This window comes from Apostichopus japonicus, chromosome 10 (assembly GCF_037975245.1).
Source record: "Apostichopus japonicus isolate 1M-3 chromosome 10, ASM3797524v1, whole genome shotgun sequence".
In the NCBI taxonomy this organism is placed as follows: Eukaryota; Metazoa; Echinodermata; class Holothuroidea; order Aspidochirotida; family Stichopodidae; genus Apostichopus; species Apostichopus japonicus.
In genome coordinates, this window is record NC_092570.1 from 9,711,164 (window position 1) to 9,728,362 (window position 17,199).

Below are 17,199 nucleotides of genomic sequence, written 5' to 3' on the forward strand. Positions count from 1 at the left end.
TATATCATGAACCCGGATTTGTTGACGAAGGCGTTTGGAATTATCACACCATTGTGTGAGCCGGATACGGAGTGGAAGGGGTTAAGGTATGGGTTGCGCTTCTTTACTCATAGCAGACAAGTGGGAACTGTCTAAAGCTGCTTTTCGGAGATTTTGTTGTTGTCAATTTTAACCAAGTTTATATAGTATGAATAAACAAGAGTCTCAAATAGCTTCTTAGGTTGCTTTGGTAAGTAAAAATAAAATATGAGTAATTTATGATTTAAAACAAATGGCCCTGACAATTCGCATGATAGTGTACAATACAAATTTGAAAACACAAATAGAACATTGAAATATTGTCACGCGTCTCCTGCCTCGAGTCCATTTGCCTTTGGACTTTGGACTTGTCCTCAAATATGTCGCAAGTTCGGAATGTCCTACACGTACACGGAGTTTGGGAAAGTGTCCATCAATTTTCTAGATTCTCTCCGATATTGCAAGATGGCACACTTTGTGTAATTCATATTTAAGACAATCAATTTTAGTTGCTTGCAGCCGTTAGATCTACAATAAATTATTTGGCAAAACTATAGAGTGACTGAATATATTATGTTGACGTGAGACTGCTTGAAAATTGTCACTGTTGAGGCTACATTAGTTTGGAATATTACGTATTGAGGACAAACCGCACATGCGTTCGATTTATGCTTTGCTTCAGGAACAGTGTTTTTTTCTGTGGTTTTTTGTTGTTGTTTTCTTCCAGTAACTCTTCATTTGTTCGGTCTCTGCGAGTTAGTCAAGATTTAGGCAAAGACGTATACTACGTCGTCTGTATTGTGTGATTGTCTTCTATAGACACATTAGTACCAACACAATTCGTATAACAGTCATGATCAAATCTATGATGGGGCTTTTAACAATATGAACTGATGAAAAAGTATTTGCAAGTTATGTATTGTTCATGTCTAAAAAATAAAATATAAAAAAAAAACTCGAAGCAAGAGGTAATATGTAAGTGCTGATTTTGTTCCACAACTAAAGCAAGGTTCGAGCTTTACTTGAGTGTAATTGCTACTTATAAGGTGTTTTATATTAGCCGCATTCTGAAATAGTCAATAGATATTTCATATGAAAGAAGAAAATGAACTATAGTGCTGTTTAGAGGTCGTTGATTATCTTTATAATTTCCTCTGTATCTTCTATCTACAATATTTTTGGTTGCTTGATCAAGTCATTTGACATACTTGATAAGTCATCCACGTGGGCGTTGATTTCCTTCTCAATGTCCGTGTGGTTTGCTTTTTTTTCCTGGGTGTGGGTTTGGGGGCTTAGGGGGGTGGGAGGGGGAGCATTGTAAATGAGTTCAAGTCAGTGTGCGAATAAGTATGACTCGAAATCATAATCCGTAACGCTGATGGACCGCAAATTAGTTGCTAGGTATCTAGGCTTGGGATAGGACGCCTACGTGACTCATGACGTCATAAGGTCAAAAGTTCAACTAAGCTTTTTGGCCGATACGGCCGATACGCATAATGCTGAATGGACAAATATGGCTGTTATCCTGAAACCCATGTAAGAGATCAGACTCTAACTGTCTACAGTAATTATCTTAATTTAGGTTTAACGCAGGAAGAAGTCAAAGGTCAAACTTTGCCAAACTTGTGTACATACTAAAATGACCGAAACTGTGTGGTTTACTTCTTCCAAGTGAAATCTTTAATGGATATTTTGGTACACGGCTAAATTTGATTGCTTAACAAAATTGCAAAAGGTCTATTTTATCTATCACTTTCACATATAAGGGTGATGGATACACTTTTTATTTGTCAAATTAACAAAACCAAAAAACAAAAAAAGAGGAAAGAACGAGAAATGATTGTGAAATTGAAGACTCCAAATAGGTCTTCGGTATATTTTGCGATTGTTCAAGCGATAAGAAAGAATGGAAAAACATAACCACAACCATCTACGCTAACGATGATAAAGCCGCGATAGGTTCATATTAGAAAAATGCTTATATGTTAGACAAGTACAGGAAATTTAAACAAGAACCAAATGTAAAGTTAAAAACGCAGATATTAGGTACATGCTAACGTGAAAATGATTGTGAAACTGAAGACTCCAAATAGGTTTTCAGTATATTTTGCGATTGTTCAAGCGACAAGAAAGAATGGAAAAACATAACCACAACCATTTTACGCTAACGATGATAAAGCCGCGATAGGTTCATATTAGAAAAATGCTTATATGTTAGACAAGTACAGGAAATTTAAACAAGAACCAAATGTAAAGTTAAAAACGCAGATATTAGGTACATGCTAACGTGAAAATGATTGTGAAATTGAAGACTCCAATAGTTTTTCAGTATATTTTGCAATTGTTCAAGAGATAAGAAAGAATGGAAAAACATAACCACAACCATCTACGCTAACGATGATAAGGCCGCGATAGGTTCATATTAGAAAAATGCTTATATGTTAGACAAGTACAGGAAATTTAAACAAGAACCAAGTGTAAAGTTAAAAACGCAGATATTAGGTACATGCTAAGGTGAAAATGATTGTGAAATTGAAGACTCCAAATAGTTTTTCAGTATATTTTGCGATTGTTCAAGAGATAAGAAAGAATGGAAAAACATAACCACAACCATCTACGCTAACGATGATAAGGCCGCGATAGGTTCATATTAGAAAAATGCTTATATGTTAGACAAGTACAGGAAATTTAAACAAGAACCAAATGTAAAGTTAAAAACGCAGATATTAGATACATGCTAACGTGAAAATGATTGTGAAATTGAAGACTCCAAATAGGGTTTTAAGTATATTTTGCGATTGTTCAAGCGATAAGAAAGAATGGAAAAACATAACCACAACCATTTTACGCTAACGATGATAAAGCCGTGGTAGGTTCATATTAAAAAAATGCTTGTATGTTAGACAAGTACAGGAAATTTAAACAAGAACCAAATGTAAAGTTAAAAACGCAGATATTAGGTACATGCTAACGTGAATGCGGAATGATATCTCGTAAAAAGCGTCATGTTAATTGATTAATCAACTTAGAAATAAACTGTAAGAAACAAAACTGGATTGAAAAGTTAAACAAGTAGAAAACATATTTTTAGAGGTATGCTGTATTGGCCCAAAATATGCTAGAAATTCATATATGGTCACCCTCAACATGGAGAGTAAAGACCTCCAGGAAAGTACTTTTGAAAACTTCTAGCAATTATAGCGTGCTATAATTTAGGGCCTATGCTGACTACCTTTAAGTATATGATGATATCAAGAAAGTGGTGTGTGATTTTTAGATTAATATTACACATATGTATGCCATTATGATTGGTAATCACTAAACTACGTTGGAATATTTTGCTGGTGTCTTATACATTCGCAATTAACATAAAGATCACAAATAAATAAACACTTAATGGATTTCGAACTTCAGTCTCTAAAAGTGACAATTCTTTGGAGAAGTGAGACATCATCTTTATGTCCATTTACTGCCTCCAACATGCTCATGTGTAGTCTTTCAAAGCTAAATTCGACAGCTTAAACTCTTTAAGAGCTCAAACGTAAATTGATTAATAATACTTCTACGAATGACATCATTTTCTTAAACAGAGTTTTAGAACTCTGTTATTTACACACACTATGTGATATCTCATATTAATTATTATACAGCATGTTAAAAGTTCTTTGACCAGCTAAATCACGAGAAATAAAATATTAACAGATAATTACAAGAGTTTGTCCAATTATTGAATTCCCTTCGCTGGGTTCTGTTGTTACTCACAAATTAGACCGCACCCCCCCCCCCCCAAAAAAAAAAATTACTGAACTCGTTCCTTAAGAGCCTGAAAAAACGGTTAACTGTTCCACAAGAAAAAACTTAGTTGGTTAATGGTTAAAAATTGACCCCTCTTGGTCGTGGTGTCTAAGTCTGTGAGAATTTCGGTTCAAGGTTAGGTGCAACAACATGAATCGGCCATAAAATGAGAGTCCAAGCCCAAATCACGATTGGGCCTGGCAGAATTTTATTTTAATTGTGGACACCTCTAGACACCCGTATGTCACACACTCGGGCTTTCTCTGTTAAGGACACGATTTTGTTTAATGGAATTCTCGTTTTGGTGGGTCTCAAGAGAGGATTTATCTATTTTGTTCAGTGGATGGGTGTTTTCTTTCTTCTGCACTTCCGAGCGGCCGCAACGACGACTGCATTGGCCCAGTTACGCCGCTCTCTGGAGGTATTTCTTCAGATTTATGATCAGTACCATACCATTTGTGAACATTTAACCGCTAATTTCCCCAAATTTCGCAAATGAAGCTATTTGCAACCTGGCAAGATCGTCTCTCAAGGGAGTGTATAGTAGAACGATTCAGTGAGACCGTTCGGCTTTTTTGACTTCGACTGCAGTGACTGACCGAGTACCGTTTCAAAGAGACCAAATATGTTTTAAAGTTATAACTGTGTACTTGTAGACACTATTTCCGAATTGCGGTGTTGTTGCCCTAGGACGCTGTAGTCTCTTCAGATAGTTCTTGCCCTGTTCTAGCAATTTTGAATCAGATAAAACATATCAAAAGAGGAATTATTCCTCTATGACTCTGTGTAATATATGGTACTTAAGATCCCCACAGTGCACGGGTTAGGGTGGGGTGAGGTTTCCGCGGCGTTTTTGGTACATCTTTGTCTCTCCTGGCAACTTAACATAGTAATTAAATTTCTCCGGAAAGTATTCGAAGCCCTGGTGTGGGTACGTCAGCTGTTACATCTTCACTTTCCATATATTTAATGTTAACAGAAGTAATCAATCTGTAACAATCACTCTGTCGTATATTTGACGCTCCAGTGGGTCCTTTTACTACATTGATTTTCCAGTGTGAGAGCCAAACCCCTTTCCCCCTGCGGATGTCCACGATGAACGCCAAGAATCAATCTGCTCTCATCAGTGTCTAGTGTGCACATTCCCTGTTACCGCCAGTGTTAGAGCAAGCCCCCTCCCCTCTTCCCCCCCCCCCCTGCGGACATCCATGATGAACGCCAAGAATTTATTTGCTCTCATCAGTGTCTATTATGCACATTACCTGTTACCGTCATTATTCTTTAACATATCGTATTACACAAAGGATGCATAAAAGTGACAATACATGTTACTCTAATGAAATTGCTTACAGAATTATCAAACACTTCTCTACTGTTCCAACTAAGTGATGCTTCTAGTGGGCAAAGAATTAGCCTCCTCTTCCTAGAGTCTAATCTCCACATTCCCTGTTTCCGTCACTTTTTTCTTAACATTAAGTACTACACAAAATATGAATAACATACATAGATATCATACTGTAATGGAATTGCTAAACAAATATTAGTACCGCTAACCACTCTACCGTTCCAATCTAACATCATATAAATAAATGCATGTTGGAGATACTTCTACTGTGTAACTAACACTGGATATGAATTGTCAGTCGAACTGTATTGAAATTATGAGCATCCTCTAATTACCTAAATGCTTATAGCATTGGGAACACTATTTGGGTTCAGATATGTATATGGTACAAACCTAAATTGATTTTCTCTATCAATAGAGGCACTTATTCGGTTCAGCTTTTCACGAAACCTTTGCAATGCACTCTCACTGGCCGGATCAAAGAGATATTTGACCTCGAAGTTCCCCAGTGAATTTGTTTCTCGAGTACTCAGGATACGAGAAAAAGTGAGGATATCGATAGTAGTTTCTTTTGAAGGAAGTGCATTGTGGATGTCATCTTCAGTGCGTGGTACTTTGCTCGTGATTGGAGCACCTTGAAGATAACTTGGGTAATTTGGAGGAAAACCATAATCATCGTACTGTGAAAAATTGCATGCTGCATGGGCAACACTACATGTGAAAATGACACAGGTCAATGTGTCTACAAGTTGATCTGCATTTTTAAACTCACCATCGCCAGGAATTCCTGGTACCCCGAAACCCCCATCAGAAATTGACATCGACAGCGTTCGTGCCCAGTCTTGCAACTCGTAATCGCCTGTGATCAGATCAGCGTTACCGTAGAAATTGTTGACGATTTTGCTGACGTACTCCTTGATGGCTTCGTAAGTGGGCATCGCATCATCTCGATAGTAGTAGTTTGGCAAGGATTGAGGATCGTCTACTCCTCTCTCCTTCAGGTCAGCTGGTAGATTACCCTGGACATCCAGTCTCCAGTTTTGAAGCTGTCGTGCCATAAGGTCAGTCATTCCTTTGCTTCCAACCGTCAGAGCGCTGTCTACCCATCCGCCTGGCTCGAGAAGAACACTGATCCCTATCTTATTGATTGCCAGCAGGTACAAGAAATGAGGAGCAAGGAGGCGAAACATTGGGTGTGATGGCGAGAGTGACCGATGTGCTGCCAGTGCGAATGGCTCCATTATCAGATGGGTAAATCCAAGATGTGTACAACTTTGATGAAAATTAGAATCGGCATTGTTGAACCACATTTTGGCCAACAACCAGGTGTAGAAATCGTCGGATGGCAGAAAGACTGGGTTGCTTTCTGATGGGTCTTGGAAAAGCTGTATAGCCACTGGAAGTAACTTTTTCGCCCCATTCACAAAAAATAATGCCAGTGGAGCTGCGATAATGCGACCCTCAGCGCATGGCAGATCCTTCATCACTTTGTAGTCAACGTAGTAAAGTCTGTTAGCTTGTATAGCCTGACTTATGGTGAGACCCTCGAGTAATGGTGACAGCATATCATCCGTCACAGCGAAATTGTCCGGTATCTTCCGACATCTTCGGATTTGTGTCGGATTGCAGTGATTCAGTCTTTGCAATCCAAATGATTCGTCAGACTTCCACGTTTCGCTTCCGAGCGGCTTTGTAAGGACATCATTGTAGAGGTGAAAGATCTCGTCATAATTTTCCCACTTGCCAGTGAGAATGCTTTCAAGTTTCAAATGAGCAGACAACTTTATTTTCATGGATGCGATATCCCACAAATACTCGTTGGAAAACTTTTCGTCGGATGGCAAATGTTTCAGTTGAGGCAACCAATTTGCTATGTACACTTTCGTCTGATATTGCTCCTTCTTAATCTGTACTTCATGTCGACGATGGTTAGGGTTTGGGTCATCTTGAGGCAAAACAGTGTCAAATTCTGTGATTCGAAGCTTCTTGTTGGCGGTAATCCAGCGATGGATTGGAAACACAAAATTTTCTCCGCTGCTACCGGCCTCCCGGATCGTCAGCCATTCGACGTACCAATCATCCAGCAATCCGGCAGAATCCCTCCACAGCTCAATAGCTACGATTTCCTTAAACTCCGGAGGAACTTGAATTTCAAAGTCGTCCAAAGTTCCGGCCTCAAAGTCATTTTGCCAGAGTAAGCTCAATGGAAATTCTTTAGATATGTCCCCTTTCTGGCTTACCAGTGCTAACTTAATATTGCTATCTGTCCCGGCTCCTTTTTTATCGCCGGTTTTTACCTCAACTCGCATGCTTGGACCATGAACTCCATGCCCACAAATGTTGCCCATTGCTGCTTTATTCGGAACAAATATCACCGTTAAAGTACACCGGTTGTTTCAATGCACCGACTGAATGAGTCTTGCACCCCGAAAGTAGTAGTTATTTATACTGTCTGTATAGACAGCGAATCGACATGCATGAACTTAAGTAGAAATATATATAGATATGTTTGATTGGCTGTGACAAGGATTTCCGCTTCAAATACTTCACGCGGCAACCAATCAGAATGGAGAGTCTACTTCATTGATTTTACATAATGGAGAAAATGCAAAGTATACACTTTGTATTTAGCAGAATATCTGTATATCGATTACTACTAAACTCGGAAATATTCTTTTTCTTTTAAAACTGAATTCAGAGATATGCGACGGTACTTAGACAATCATATCTCTTTCCAGTAGCAACTTATTACTATGTTATGGTAAGGACGCAGGCACGTAGCCAAGGGGGGGGGGGCGAAGGGGGCAGCCGCCCCCCTTGAGCATATTTTGAAATGTTTTTTTTTAATGTTTTTATGATATCGCTAGTAATTTCAAAAGAGAAAATGCTAAGATGCAACTTACAAGGCATGGGAAGTGCCATTTCCAGCGATCTGGGAGGCATTTTCAGCCATAATTTTCTTGTACGCTTCGCGCCAACACATGGTGGCGCTACGCTTAGATAGTTTGCAATGCCATTTCTACGGCTCTGAAAGTTTGCCTACATTTTCGCCCCTTCCTTGGCAAATTCCTGGCTACGCGACTGTTAGGACGTATGTAGGCAGCTATATGCGATAGATAACGATGTCTGATTCTTTTGACAAAATGAAAGTCAGACTAGTGTGGCTACACATGCTCCTCCTACATCAACGGTCATCTTAAATAGCCGAGATCGAATCAAGAACTGAGAGATTTCAAAGAAACACCAATCAAACTTCCAGTATTTGTTTAGGTAGAGAAATATTGTTATGAATAACTGACCCAAACTGCAAAAGGGGATAGGTTTCTATTCGGAAGATATCACAGCTTTAACATTCATTCACACATAATGTCTGAATATTCTGGCAAATCGAAATATGACATCATCGTGCGGCCAAATGCTCCTATTTATTAATCTGTTCATTACCGACAATATTTATATTCTGTAATGGATATATAAGTTTGCAAATGAACATCCCGATGAAGCATATGAGTGAGCAATAACTATGATGATCGATGGGGCTATTTTATTTATTTTTTACAGCACGGTGTGATTTGGTACTCAGATGGTTCTTTTCCCCCTCATTAGCCATACTTCGTATATAGAACAAGATTTTTCTGAATATAAGTTCAAGTTTGATCCAGTGATTGAAATACCACAGAAAGGTTGGTATTTTAATAGCGGTCTAGTTAACGTAACCTATAACTTAATATGTGTTAGACTGAGAATTATCTCCAATACTGAAACGTATAACCAAATCGTCAGCAAATCGCCTCCTTTTTTGGGGGATTTATCCAAAAAGAGTTAACTTTTCTTTTTCATTAAAAACCCTGCAGGGAAACAGAGGATAATTTGCCTCTTACCGTGGTGTCATTAAAATGGAAATCAATGAAAGTGTAAACCAAACTTAAATTTTCTGCGGTTAATATGGTGACACGAATTCGCCAATAACATAACGATAGCATTGAATATGAGTCGTCTGCAACAAAATATAGTGGTTGCAAAATACTATTCGTTGCTACACGCCTCCGCAACGTACCGCGACTGAGATATAAATATACTGATTCAACATAAACATGTCTATGGTCTCATGGATCAGGTAACAATAACAATAAGATCAACGACAAAGCTCCTCCCCCTCGTTTTCACATGACTGTCATATATACGTTAAGTAAGCTATAGACACTACTTCCCACAGGGTATGAACTCCAGGGATAGGGACACAAATCAAAATTTGATTTTGTTTAGGTTTATTATGGAGGTAAAAACAGCTAGACCTCCATGGGTTTATGTGGGTGCATGCAACAACGAGGGAAGGTGGTGGGACATATTTGAGTTCTGCGTCCGGGAAAACTATCTGAATGTGTTTTCCTCCCGAAAACAGGAACAACACACAATTAGAATATTGCTTGTCGTTAACTCAGAATACTTTAAACTTTCAAACGAAGGGAAATAGGGGAATGTCTACAATAACGTACTCTCCCTTTTCGGTGGTTTCTATACGGGCCTACTATAGTTTGAACGCTTAGAGTCCGCCTACGAGTGTTTTATCTGAGAAATGGGGCGAAAAGGATTGGCGTCGCCTGTAATCTCTGAATCCACCCGTACTCTAAAATACACATGTATATAGACATACACAAGTGGAGAACATTTCACTTTAGTGTAATTTGTCCATTCGGGACAAACTATGTGTCCTGTTTACAAAGCAGTCCGATCAGTGCAAAACAGTGGCGTATCTCATTTGTTCGCTCTGAGAGCTAGATCACTTGCGTCTAACTTCGAACAACGTGCAAGAGTAGATCACTACTCTCAATGAAGAATTAAATAATTCAATCGTTTGCGATCGTTATCTTCGTGTAGTTGGGGATAAGTAAAGGATACCCTCTTTATTTCGAATTAATAAAAACCAGGATGCAAAATGCATTGAGGTTTCGATGACTTAATAGCACTAGACCTCTGCTTGTTAGTAACCAGAACTAGCCGTTACAATAGAAATCGCCCGTACCAAGGTTTTGATACAATTACACTATGGCATGGTAAGCACAGGTCAGTCTACTGTACGTGGCTATACACACCTCCACCAAAAAAACAATAGGGGTCTTGTACTCAATGTTATGAATCCACACACCAAGTATGAGAAGTATCCACGATTTCCATCGTTATATATCATGTAATAGGATTTTCACTTTGACCTCTGGTGACCTCAAATGAGATAAGTTGACCTCACAAGTAGCATGATCTTAAACTCAATATTGCAAATCCATATACCATGTATGAAAATGAATAAAAAATAATATGTTTTTTGTACTGAAAGTGTCACTACTACATACTAAATATGAGATTCGTCCAAGCTTCCCTTCTTCATATATCGTGTTTACAATGTTTTCATATTTTGACCCCGGGTGACACCAAATGACCTTTGACCTTCTCTATAAACAATATGGTTCTTCTACTCAATGTGATTCACCTACTCACCAAATATGAGATTGGTACAAGCTTTTCTTCTAGAGATATCGTGTTTACCAGGTTTTCACAATTTGACCCCTGGTGACCCCGAATGACCTTTGTCTTCTACTACAAAGCTATAGGCTTTTTCTCCGAAATGTGGTACTCTTATATACGAAATATGAGATTGGTCCAAGCTTCCCTTCTTGAGATATCGTTCTTACAAGGTTTTCACAATTTCAACAATTTCAACATTAGGGTTCTCTCTACGCAATGGTGTACACCTACTAATCAAATATGAGATTGGTCCAAGTTTCTCTTCTTGAGATATCGTGTTTACAAGCGAGGCGTCACACACACACACACATACTCACCTCCACAATAATATTGGGACCAGTAACTTGGTACGTTTTGCATCAACAATTGTTGGACCTGATTTGTGGGACCAGAATGTACACCTTATGTGTGGGACCTTAAAAACACACCTTTGTGGGACAAGACCAAATATGTGGGACCACAAAAACACACCTAAGAAACATTATTTGTGGGACCAGACCAAATTGTGGGACCAAAAAAACACACCTGAGAAACATCATTTGTGGGACCAGACCAAATTGTGGGACCAAAAAAACACACCTGAGAAACATCATTTGTGGGACCAGACCAAATTGTGGGACCAAAAAAACACACCTGAGAAACATCATTTGTGGGACAAGACCAAATTGTGGGACCAAAAAAAACACACCCGAGAAACATCATTTGTGGGACCAGACCAAATTGTGGGACCAAAAAAAACACACCTGAGAAACATCATTTGTGGGACCAGATAAAACATGTTTCGAACTAAATTTGCGGAATCACACCCAATATGTGGGACCACAAATCATGCTGTTCCAACATGTCTGGGACCAAAAGCAGACCTTTCAAAAGGTTTGGGTACCAATCCCAAAATGCAGGATTAACTCCTTTTTGGGACGTACCATCAAATGAACACAAATACCGAGTCTCTGTCTCTAAGACAGAAATTAAAGGAGCTTTGGTAGTTGAAAGATAAATTATGCATAAGTTTCTGTACTGTTTCCCCCGAAATCAGCAATAGATATTCATCCTGCGAATATTTTCCCCAAAAAAACTGCCTCATCAATAGCAATTTCCAACAGGAATTTCTTTAATCGGCAGAAAAAACGGTATATATATGAATTTTTCTTAAGTTGACATCCCAGCTCAATAAGTTGGAGGAATACTGTACAGGAAGTAAGGAACACATTTATCTCTCATAACTACCTATCCTCCTTTAGCCATTCAGATGTGTCAATTTAAGGAACTGTAAATATGTTAGGAAAAGAACACATTTTCAATTTTTCACACTTGTCCTTATCTTTCAGTCTGCACTGCATATAATTTGACAAATTGACCAGAGTAATTCACTTTTCATTCAGTTTGAGTTTGAACTAATACCTTTTCATGCACAACAAACTTGGCATCAAGTTATTCTAATTCAAAGTATTTCTCTGTTTAATTGATACATCAGAATAACTGCTGTTTGGTTAAAAGAACTTTTTAAGAAATAATGCTTAAGTTTTTTTCTATTAGTAGTGCTCAACAAGGATAGCAGCTTTATATGTATTCATACTGGGCAGAATCAACAATGTTGTCAGTTTGCACTAACATTTACAGTAGGCTCAAATGAGCACAGAAAATGTGGGACCAACCAACTGTATATATGGGTATATATATATATATAAATATATATATATATATATACATATTTAAAGCGGAAGGCCCGGGTTCGAATCCCGGTGGAGGCTCGAAGTTTTTTCACTGTTCTGGATTTTCCTTCACATTAAGTTTTCAACGTGGACACCCTTATCAACTAGGCCGTGGACGCTGATTGTATGTCCAGAGGTTCGAAACAGGTCAGGAAGGTCGTAATTCCACTGTAGGCGTTTGACACCTGTATCGACCAATACTAGTTCTGTTCGTGATGACATATTTTGCCTTACTCTAGAGATCAAATCATGATGCTAACCAACTCGAAAATCATTTGTAATTCCTAAAGCCGGATATATATATATATATATATATATAGTTAAAGATAATTCCTGGCCTAGCATATCCCCCCACAGAATTATTTAAGAAATACTAAGGATGACAGCTTTTTATATATTTCATATTGGGCAGAAGCAACTGTGTTGTCTGTTACCCCTTTCATTTACAGTATAGGCTTCAATGAGCACAGAAAATGTGGGGCCAACCTGCTGTTGGTTAAAAGGATAAATCCTGGCTAACTTGCACTTCTTGTTTTATATCCCCACCGAATCGTTTTACAATTAAAATCTGCTTAGTTTTACTCAATTAGTATAGTTATAACAGGGGTTGCAGCTTTATATACTACATACTGGGTAGAAGCAACTGTTATGTCTGTTCCCACTATCATCTACAGTACAGGCCCTAATGAGCACAGAAAATGTGGGACCAACCTGCCAAATAACCTGCTGTACTGTATATATAGTAAAAGATTATTCCTGGCCTAGCACTTCCTGTTTTATATACCCACAGAACTTTTTAAGAAATAATAATAATAAGTTTTTTTTTCTTTCTATTAGTAGTCCTCAACAAGGATAGCAGCTTTATTTGTATTCATACTGGGCAGAAGCAACAATATAGTCAGTTTTCACTAACATTTACAGTAGGCTCAAATGAGCACAGAAAATGTGGGACCAACCTGCCAATAACCTGCTGTAAAGGTCAAAGAATAACTCCTGGCCTTTCATATTTTATATTAATCCCACAAAATTGTTTTACAAAAAGCGGCTTAGCTTTACTCAATTAGTAGTCCTTAACAGGAGTTGCAGCTTGACATGTACTACATAATGGGCAGAAAGCAACTATTATGTCTGTTCCCAATGACATTTACAGTAGGTCCTTATGAGCACAGGAAATGTGGGACCAACCTGTCAAATAACCTGCTGTATATATATATATATATATAAGATAATTCCTGGGCTAGCACTTCCTGTTTAATATCCCCACAGAATTGTTTAAGAAATAAGGCTAAATTTCTTTTTATTAGTAGTCCTCAACAGGGTTGACAGCCTGTTATGTATTTCATACTGGGCAGAAGCATCTGTGTGCTCCTCCACCCCTCACTTTTATTCACTTTTTGGCTACTCAATTAGTAGTCCTTATCATGGGTGGCAGCTTTATATACTCGGCAGAAGCAACAATGTCAGTTTCCACACACATTTACAGTACGATCTAATAAGCGCAGAAAATGTGGGACCAACCTGCCAACCTATTTAGTTCATTTAAGGATAATTCCTGGTTTTGTCTTCATGTTGAATATACCCTTTAAAAACAAATTGCAAATTGCAAAAAAAAAAAGCTAGGTTTTTAATTTTAATTTTCAGGTTTACAGACTTGTTCAGGGCCAAGGCCTTCTCACACGACTTTACAACTTAACCCTGGTCATTGGTAACTTGTCACACCTACACACCAAAGTGTGTACAATTCAATCTATCTCTCCTGGGGCACCACAGTGCACCACAACCATGTGTCCCCCGGGGGACGTCCCATAGGGTGCAGCCACAAACCGGCGCAAACAACTATATTTACAAGTTACCTCGCAAGTCCCCATTTATACATCTGTGTGAAGAGAGGAAATGGAGATAAAGCGCCTTGCCCGTGGACACAACGTAATGATCTGGCCAGGGCTCGAACCTGTAATCCTTAGAACGCAAGTCCACTGCCCACTTGACCACAACGCCCTCCACAGGGGTTTAGGATATGCCCTTGATTTGAACACAGAAAATTTGGTTCCCCCATGTTCCCCCCACCCCCAATTTCATGTACATTTTGGCTATACTCAATTAGTAGCCCTCATCAAGGGTGGCAGCTTTATATACTGGGCAGAAGCAACAAATTTGTCAGTTTCCACTAAACTTAACAGTAGGCTCGAACGAGCACAGAAAATGTTGGACCAACCTGCATATAGTTAAAAGAATAATTCCTGGGCTTGCACTTACCCTTTTAAAAAAAATTGCAAAAAAGCTTAACATTTTTCTCAAGTAGAATTCCTTAACAAGGGTTTACAATATATGCCCCTGAGCACTGAAAATGTGTTTCCCTCATGCTTCTCCCCTTTCTCATGTACTTTAAGGCTACTGTATAACAGTATATATAATAAGCACTATACAACAGTAAATTTATCCCAACCTTGTACGATATTGTAGGACTGGAAAACTCTTGAGATATTGACTGGAAACCATAGTTTTCAATAATAATAATATATAGCCAACATGCTTGTTAAACTGTGAGACCAAACAGGCATGAACAATATAGGGCATGGTACAGTTTAGTGTACCCCATGCCACCCCCCCCCCCCCTCTCTAACTCTCTGGTGGAAGTAAACCATGGCATTACACTGCATGCAAGGACTGCCAAAAACTTCCGAGGAAGTTTACCTTCATACTTTTTTTCCCTTCCACTAAAATAATTCAAAGGCATACATAAAACCTAGATATTACAGGAAACAACATTGATGATCTGTTATTTTTGTAGTATATGCCGGAAACAAAAATTGTACTGAAATTCAGCCCAATGATGTGAAGTGGCAATACATCTATAATTAACACACTTCTTGAATACTGAACATTATATTATAGATTAGTATGGCAAGAGAGTGAAATCAGTGGAAATTCTTATATGAGAACATTTCTAGGTAAGTAATTTCTTTCTCAACTTTAAATGTGTACCAACAAGTGCAAAAGTGACTGGAGAAAAAAAATATATCAGAATCAATAGTCTGCATGTAAATGCAGTCCATTTGCACACTAATTATAATTAGTCAAGATTACTTAGCTACTACCTTCAATTGTTCTCCAACAGTCTTTATCCAAAGAGAGTTGAAACAGTTTTCAAATTAATCTAATGGCCTGCAAATTAGAAGCTTCTTCTAAACTGTTTCCACAGTTACTAATCTCAGACTCTATGATTCAGTTATTTAGGTTACTGAACACATGTACAGTATGCATACTCCACAGACACTGTGATGAAAAACTATTCAGAAAACATGGGAACTACAAAACCCTAAAAAAAAAAACATGGGTAAATAAAATTAAGTTTATTGTTATATTTTACACTTTTTACTATACACATACTGTAATCTGTAAACTGTAAACTACAATCTCTCAGTGACTTTTGATTCTCCCACAGGACCCATTACCACTAAAGTCAAGAAAATGTGACCTTAAAGGTATGCAAATATAGAGAAACAGTTACCAAGAAGGGCAGACAATTTGACCTTTGGGGTTCACATTGGTTTTTTTTCTGCAGAAGAGGATTCCAGTATATACAGTATATGCCTACTACTGTACATGCAATATCTAAGGCCCACTATATTTAGTTGTATCATGTATGCAGTATGGAGCTACTTAACATTGGTAAAAATGTCTTTATACAGGTAATTGTACACAATTAACTGCAGGCATACTGTGATATTCATGGTAAAGTATGGCAGTTGTATGAAGCATGTGACTGCATACATGTGTACAACAGGTACAGTAAACACTGTATAGTGAAGTCATTTTTTTTTGGGTTCTCAAATTTGTCTTAATTTGTATCACAACAGCTTACATTATATAGTCTATGTACACTTCAAAGGTTCTTATTTTTGGTTTTGCATATTAGAAACAGAAATGTGAACAGGTGTCTTAATCAAATCTTTTGATGTGAAATTGCAGTGAGGAGAAAGCTATAGTTAAAGATTCCTTGGTTTTTAAATTTCAATCGAAAATTCTTATTGATAGAAATAATAATATCAGTTTCATTCCAATTACTTAAGTTTGGGACATCAAGTTAGAAATGATGTGTGCTTGTATGGCATTCTCTTCCTTTCAAATAAGAGTTAACTTCCTTTATTCCAATCGAATAGTCTAATACAAGCTGTGACAACATGTGGGATGAAACTAAAGCAAAACATGGTGCACCTTTGTATGCTCTTCTATACCAACTCCATGAGCAGCTTCTACTTGTCACTATCACAATTCATAACATTGACCATACTTCCAGTTTGAGAGAGCTTTTACTAAATTTTCAAAACAGCCTCTGTAGACCTCAAGTGGCCATCAAAAAGCTTTCAAAAACTCATTTCATAAATGCCCCCCCCCCCCACACACACACACATATAAGCCGCACAATTGAACCAAACTTCAGCTACTACATCATGGTGTGAATGAATAAATGAAAGCACTTTAATTGCTGCCAACTGAAAATTCTTGCCTCATAATTACAATTAGACATAATTTTGGCCTGTGCATTTAAATGAAATTTACAATACCTCTCTTTAGGAGGTATATTGAGTAGGAGGTACTACAAGACAATTCTATCTCTTTGGAGTTAGCTTGAAGCGAGCAATACTGTACTCAACTTGAAATTTGGGAGTTGAATGGAGTTAATTAAGTGCAATTTCATGTAATTAGCATATATAACTAAGGAATTTTGTCATCCGCAACAAGTCTAAGGGCAGTTCCAAGCAAAACAGGACATGACTCCCAAAATTTCAAATAGGTTTAATCGTA

The 17,199-nt window shown here is 37.9% G+C and overlaps 1 protein-coding gene across 1 annotated transcript; it reads right to left on the reverse strand.

Annotated features, from left to right (window-relative positions):
• Positions 1-1,858: 1,858 nt before the first annotated feature.
• Positions 1,859-7,592, reverse strand: LOC139974842 (polyunsaturated fatty acid 5-lipoxygenase-like). The gene has a single exon (XM_071982311.1). It carries the CDS (start codon positions 7,504-7,506, stop codon positions 5,494-5,496), a length of 2,013 nt encoding a protein of 670 aa, XP_071838412.1. The 5' UTR covers positions 7,507-7,592; the 3' UTR covers positions 1,859-5,493.
• Positions 7,593-17,199: the final 9,607 nt, after the last annotated feature.

Coding starts and splice junctions, on each gene's coding strand:
- LOC139974842 (XM_071982311.1), bottom strand. CDS start 7,506: ATGGGCAACATTTGTGGGCATGGAGTTCATGGTCCAAGCATGCGAGTT.